This window comes from Portunus trituberculatus, chromosome 23 (genome assembly GCF_017591435.1).
Source record: "Portunus trituberculatus isolate SZX2019 chromosome 23, ASM1759143v1, whole genome shotgun sequence".
NCBI classification, from domain to species: domain Eukaryota; kingdom Metazoa; phylum Arthropoda; class Malacostraca; order Decapoda; family Portunidae; genus Portunus; species Portunus trituberculatus.
The window spans coordinates 878,417-885,000 of record NC_059277.1 but is presented as its reverse complement, the minus strand read 5'-3'; the positions used below and the strand labels follow the sequence as shown (position 1 = coordinate 885,000).

Here is a 6,584-nt window from a genome sequence, read left to right as displayed (position 1 = left end):
CAAGGCCCCGTTGGATTACCACTAGAGTTGAGAAAACCTTATAACCTCCCACTGGAAACTGGTAAAGCCTCACTTGAAGACCTCGCTAACACACACTGAAGTCTTATTAGCCAAACGCACACGACGAAATGTTTAAAGTCTGAGTTTCTGCGCTGTTATTGAAACTGAGCTGACGAGACTGAGTGAAAGGAAGAAATGAGTGAGTGAGTAAGAGTGAGTGGGTGAATGGGAGAACGTGTGTGTGGGTGAGTGAACAGGTTAGATGATGATGAGGCTGTGGATGGATAGACTGAGTGGATGAGAGTGTGTGTGGGTGAGTGGGTGGTGGATGGAGGTGGAAAGGAAAGGGTAGGTGGGTGGATGAAAAATTAAAGGGAACTTGAGGTAACTTTGAAGCGAGAATCAGAGAATATTGGACACTTGTGACTTTAGTTTTGTTAGACTTTAGTGTGTGTGTGTGTGTGTGTGTGTGTGTGTGTGTGTGTGTGTGTGTGTGTGTGTGTGTGTGTGTGTGTGTGTGTGTGTGTGTGTATCTTCTAGGAAATTAAATTAGTGGAAATAAAAATGTTTGGAAAAATAATCCGAAATAACAGGAACTTGTGTGTGTGTGTGTGTGTGTGTGTGTGTGTGTGTGTGTGTGTGTGTGTGTGTGTGTGTGTGTGTGTGTGTGTGTGTGTGTGTGTGGGAGAGAGAGAGAGAGAGAGAGAGAGAGTCTAGGTGTATCAGGATAAAGCAAGTGTGTGCGTGTGTGTGTGTGTGTGTGTGTGTGTGTGTGTGTGTGTGTGTGTGTGTGTGTGTGTGTGTGTGTGTGTGTGTGTGTGTGTGTGTGAGTGTGTGTGTGTGTAATCTTGCTTTGACTTCCTCTTATCACTCTTTATCATCGTCTCCTTCCCATCTCCCTTTTCGTTTATCTGCGCCGCGTCCTCTTCCTGTTTACTGCTTCCCTGAGTCACCTCCCTTTGTGTTCTTCCTCTCCTCCTCCTCCTCCTCCTCCTCCTCCTCCTCCTCTTCTTCTTCTTCTATTATTTCTTCTTCAATTTTTTCTTTTTTTTTATCTTTTCTTCTTACTTTGTATCTTTATTTCCCATTGTCCGTTTGTTATTGTTTTTTTTCGTGTTTTTTTTCTGTTTTTCCTTGTGTTTTTCGTTCTATTTATTGTTTTCATCTTTTTCTTCCTTCATCTTTCTCTTCTTCTCATGTCTTATTGTTTCTCCTCTTTCTTCTTCGTTTTTTTTTCTTTCTATTCTTTGTTCTCTTGCTTCCCCCTCCTCCTTCTCTTCCTTTTCCTCATCTTTCTTTTTCTCTTCTTTTTTTCTCCTCCTCTTCCGTCTCCTTTTCCTCCCCTTTTCTTCCTCCTCCTTTTCCTCTCATTTTCCTCCTCCTTCTTTTCCTCCTTTTCCTCCTCTTCCTCCTTTCCCTCCCTCTCCTCCTCCTTTTTCTCCTCCTCCGTCTCTTTTCCTCCAACTTTTCCTCCTTCTCCTCTTCTCTCCTCCTCCTCCTCCTCCTCCTCCTCCTCCTCCTTATTTTCTACTTATTCTCCTTCATCATCATCATCATCATCATTAGAAATTGAAAAAAAAAAAATGTTGCCATTGAGACCGTTTTAGATATTTTTTCTGTGTGATACTTTTCACCAAAATATGTGATGGAAAAAGTAGAATATTTGATACGTCTCATTATTTTATTTCACTGAAAAATGCATGGAAGCGAAATAAAAAAAAGAATTAATGGATGTTTGACCTGTATGAAGTCGAGGGTGTATTTTCCGCTGTGGTGTTGGTATTTCAGCCCGCCAAAATTACAGTAAAGTATCACAACTCCATCACTCGAAGGCAAAATAAGAAAAAATAATGGAAGTTTTGATCTGTGGGAAGTCGAGGGTGTATCTTCCGCTGTGGTGTTGGTGTTTCAGCCCGCCAGAATTGCAATAAACCATCACAATAAACTATCACCACTCCATCACCCATTACATAAGGCACCAAATAAAGAGAAAAAAAGTACCACAAAAAAAGTACCACAAAGTAAATGAATAGAGAGAAAGGAACATAATTTTGTGTCAACTCTTCTCTTGGCAAGGCTGACACAAAACTAGCAATTTATTTATTTAACTATTTTTTTTTTATGTAAGAAGGGATAACTAGCCAAGAGCAATAAAAACAACTGAAAAAAAAAAAGTCCCACTGAGATGCCAGTCCTCAAACAGGGTCAAGAGAGTTAGCCAAAAGAATGGGATAAATGTCTTGAGAACCCCCCCCCCCTCTTAAATGAGTTCAGGTAATAGGTAGATGGAAATACAGACGAAGGCAAGACATTTGTTCCTCACTTCTGGATAACTCTTATGAACTTTAAGGGAACAGGCAACCAATTGGGCCTTTTTTTCATTATTTGTTGCCCTTGGTCAGTTTTCTCCCTTGTATGAAAAAGACGGAGTTCCAGATTTAATGCGTCCATGGCAGCAGACGTGGCGAGTTGTTCATGTCTTGTCTGGCCAGCGGTGAGTCAGACTGGCACCGCTGTTCTGTTCTTATCTGGAGGAGGAGAAGAAGGAAGAGGATAAGGAGGAGGAGGAGGAGGAGGAGGAGGAGGAGGAGGAGGAAAAGGAGGAAATGGAAAAGGAACAGTGGAACCACGAGCGCTTTGGGGTCCGAGGAGTCCCCAAGCTCACGGGTTCAAATCCTGGCCACGGTCCGGGTTTATGAAGAGCTTCCTTGCTCGGGGTAACGGTTCCATAACGGGTGGGCTTTCAGATAGGAGGTACCCAAAAAATACCTCCTTTAGCCCATAAATTCCCGTGAAAATCCCGCATTAAATGAAAAAGAAAGGAACAAACTGGAATACATTTATTATTTCAGTCACCATAACTTAAGTATCGTTCATGTGAAGCATTGTAGTGTTTATTTCTACTTTATTTTATTTACACCATGTAGGCTTTTTCATGATAATTTCTGGACTAAAGAGGATACTTTTTTGTGGTACCTCCTATCTCAAAGCCCACCCGCTAGAAGACCATTGCCCTGAGTGAGGAAGCCCAACCTACACTCGGACCGTGGACAGGATTCGGACCCCAAAGCACGCATGGTTCCACTGTACCACGGCGGCAATACACGGATTATCACCACCTACCACTTGTGTCCTTTTAAAGTATTGAGTGATTAGTATCGGTGAAACAAACAGAATGCTGAGATGCCGCCGCCAGCAGGTCTTCAGCTGAGATGTGGCAAATATATCGTGTTTCGGCTATTCTGTATGAACATCTACCTGAAAGTGAGATTTTTGTTGTTTTTAATTTTTTGTGAAGTTGTTTGTTATGTGAAATATTATGTAGTGATTTTCCTTCTCCTCCTCCTTCTCCTCCTCCTCCTCTTTTTCTTCTTCTTCTTCTTCTTCTTCTTCTTCTTCTTCTTCTTCTTCTTCTTCTTCTTCTTTTTTTTCTTCTTTTTCGTCTTCTTTTTTTCTTCTTCCTCCTCTTCTTCTTTTACTTTCATGATATTTTTCATCATCATCATCATCATCATTTTTTTTCTCTCCGTTTTTTTTACCACTTTTTAGTCTCATCTCTCTCTTGATTTGCATTTAATCTCTAACTAATCTGACCTTAATCTCTCTCTTTCTTCTATTTCCTTCCTCCATATTCCTCTTTCATTTTCTTTTTTCCGATTCTCCTTTCTCCTCCTTCGCCTCCTTTCTTTCTTCTCCCCATCATCATCATCATCAGGTTAGTTTTTCTCTCATTCTTCTCCCCTCCTCTTTTCTTTTCTTTTTTTTCATTTTACTTTCTCTTCTGTCTCTTCTTCCTGCCTCTCCTTTTTTCCTTCTTTCCTTCTTCTCCTTTCTTTCTTCTAACCCATCATCATCATCATCAGCCTATATTTTTTCTCATTCTTCTCCTCCTCCTCTTTATTTCTTTTCTTTTCTTTTTTTCTACTTCCTCTTCCGCCTCTTGTTCCTACTCCTAGTCCATCTCTTCATCTTATTCTTTTCTCTTCATACCGTCACTCCTCCTCCTCCTCCTCCTCCTCCTCCTCCTCTTCACTCTCCCTCTACATGTCTTATCTACTTTGCCAGTAACAATACGTAGAGACAGAACACTTTCTCATCAACTTCTGTAGAGAGAGAGAGAGAGAGAGAGAGAGAGAGAGAGAGAGAGATTGGGGTTGATGAAAAATTATGTTAGTAGTAGTAGTAGTAGTAGTAGTAGTAGTAGTAGTAGTAGTAGTAGTAGTAGTAGTAGTAGTAGGAGGAGGAGGAGGAGGAGGAGGAGGAGGAGGAGGAGGAGGAGGAGGAGGAGGAGGAGGAGGAGGAGGAGGAGGAGGAGGAGTAGGAGGGAGGAGGAAGAAGAAGAGGAAGAGGAAGAGAAAAAAGGCGGAGGAGAAGAAGAAGGAGGAGGAGGAGGAGGAGGAGGAGGAGGAGGAGGAAGAGGAGGAGGTGGAGGAGGAAAAGTGGAAGAGGAAAAGGAGGAAGAGGAGGAACAGATATTGGAAGACATTTTTGATCTATAAAAGGGTATTTATTGAACTACGTGTTATGACAACTAAACCATTTAAGAGGAGGAGGAGGAGGAGGAGGAGGAGGAGGAGGAGGAGGAGGAGGAGGAGGAGGAGGAGGAGGAGGAGGAGGACGCGTAGAGTGATAAGAGATGGTAGGAGGAAGGAAGAAGAAAAGAAGAAGAAAAAAATGAAGAAGAAGGAGACGATGAAGAAAAATATAAAAAAAAGGGAGACAACATGAGAGAGAGAGAGAGAGAGAGAGAGAGAGAGAGAGAGAGAGAGAGAATATAGAACATTAACTGATAAATAAATGAACTTAGGTTACGCAAGAACACACACACACACACACACACACACACACACACACACACACACCCGTGATCAGAAGCACCGTAGCTGTCGTACACACACCAGCACACGCCATCTTGACCCCGTACGTACACACACGCACACACGCACACACCAGCTGCAGATACACACACGAGACCAATTGGTTTGTGTGCGTCTTTCAGAAAAACGTACACGAGAGGTCCTGGTGTGTGCGTTTTTGTGTGTAGGTCTGCGTGGCTCCTTTACCTTCTATACTTCAACTATCTGCGTCTAGACATGTGCGTGTGTGAGTGCGTGTGCTGTGGCGGCCATCACAGCGAGGTTCCTGTGGGGGTGTGCAAGGGAGGCTGTAAAAGAGGGGAGGGAGGGGCTGTGTTAGTGCTGTGTGTGTGTGTGTGTGTGTTGTGTTCTAGTTAAGCAAGGAATTAGTAGTAGGAATAAGTAGTAAGAGTAGTAGTTGCAGGTGTTGTAGTAGTAGCAGTAGTAGTAGTAGTATTAGTAGTAGTGATAGTAATTGTAGTAGTAGTAGTATTTAGTAATTTAAGTGTCTAAGCAAAGTATTAAAAGTAATAGAAGTAGCAGTAGTAGTAGTAGTAGTAGTAGTAGTAGTAGTAGTAGTAGTAGTAAAAGTAGGAGTGCCGGTAACAAAACTCAAATTTAGAAGACGGAAAAAGTAAAAAAAAGTAATAAAAGAAGAAACGGCAGAGATAGTAATAGTAGTAGAAGTAATAGTAGTAATAGTAAAAGTAGTAGTAGTAGTAGTAGTAGTAGCAGCAGCAGCAGCAGCAGTAGTAGTAGTAGTATTTAGTAATCGTAAGTATCTAAGCAAAGTAGTAAGAGAAGTAGAAGTAGCAGTAGAAGAAGAAGTAGCAGTAGAAGAAGAAGAAGTAGTAGTAGTAGTAGTAGTAGTAGTAGTAGTAGTAGTAGTAGTAGTAGTAGTAGGGAGGTAGCGTACTGTGGTGGTGGTGGTGGTGGTGGTGGTGAGTGTGTGAGCGCGGCCACGACCTCACCAAGACTGAACTTACGAGAGAAACTGGACCAGGTATCTCCCCCCCCTTTCCACCTCTCTCTCTCTCTCTCTCTCTCTCTCTCTCTCTCTCTCTCTCTCTCTCTCTCTCTCTCTCTCTCTCTATTCTATTTTTTCTGAGCTATTTAATTTTTTTTCACATTGGTTAGGTTAGGTTCCCCTTTTTTGTCCTTTTTTCATCCTTCTCTCTCTCTCTCTCTCTCTCTCTCTCTCTCTCTCTCTCTCTCTCTCTCTCTCTCTCTCTCTCCGTCTATTTCCTCCCTTTATCCACTTTCCTTCTTTGTTTTACTTTCCGTTTTCTTTTCTCTCTTAAAGTTTCTCTCCTTCAAATCTCGCATCATTTTTCAGATTCTTCATCTTTATCTTGCGTCCTTTTAATTCTCTCTCTAATTTCCAATCCCGTCTCGTTTCACAGATTCTCTTTCATTCCAGAGAGAGAGAGAGAGAGAGAGAGAGAGAGAGAGAGAGAGAGAGAGAGAGTGTTGACAATTCTCATCTGGAAATCTTTGCATTTATTCTCCCGAACAAATTTTTTTTCTTTACTTTTTTTCTCTTCTCTATTTTCTTTTCCTTTTTCTTGTTGTCCACTTTGTCGTCTTGTATTTTCTTGATTTTCTTTCTTTATTCTCTTTCTTTAGTCTTATTTCCTTGGCTCTTGTTGTTGTTGTTGTTGTTGTTGTTGTTGTTGTTGTTGTTGTTGTTGTGGATGATGTTGTTTTTCTTGTTCTTGTTATTATTGT

General features: G+C 41.6%; 1 protein-coding gene across 2 annotated transcripts in view; it reads right to left on the bottom strand.

Annotated features, from left to right (window-relative positions):
- LOC123507850 (ly-6/neurotoxin-like protein 1) overlaps window positions 1-5,833 on the bottom strand; it is a 62,079-nt gene extending 56,246 nt beyond the window's left edge. The window contains exons 1-2 of one of the 2 annotated variants that reach the window (XM_045261106.1): window positions 5,773-5,833; window positions 4,863-5,164 (exon numbers count right to left, since the gene is read on the bottom strand). In XM_045261106.1, the coding sequence (XP_045117041.1) occupies window positions 4,863-4,911 (49 nt within the window). In that variant the 5' untranslated portion in view covers window positions 4,912-5,164; window positions 5,773-5,833. The remainder of the gene's footprint in view (window positions 1-4,862; window positions 5,165-5,772) is intronic. The other variant, XM_045261107.1, reaches the window with a different exon arrangement.
- Between the last annotated feature and the right edge of the window lie 751 nt (window positions 5,834-6,584).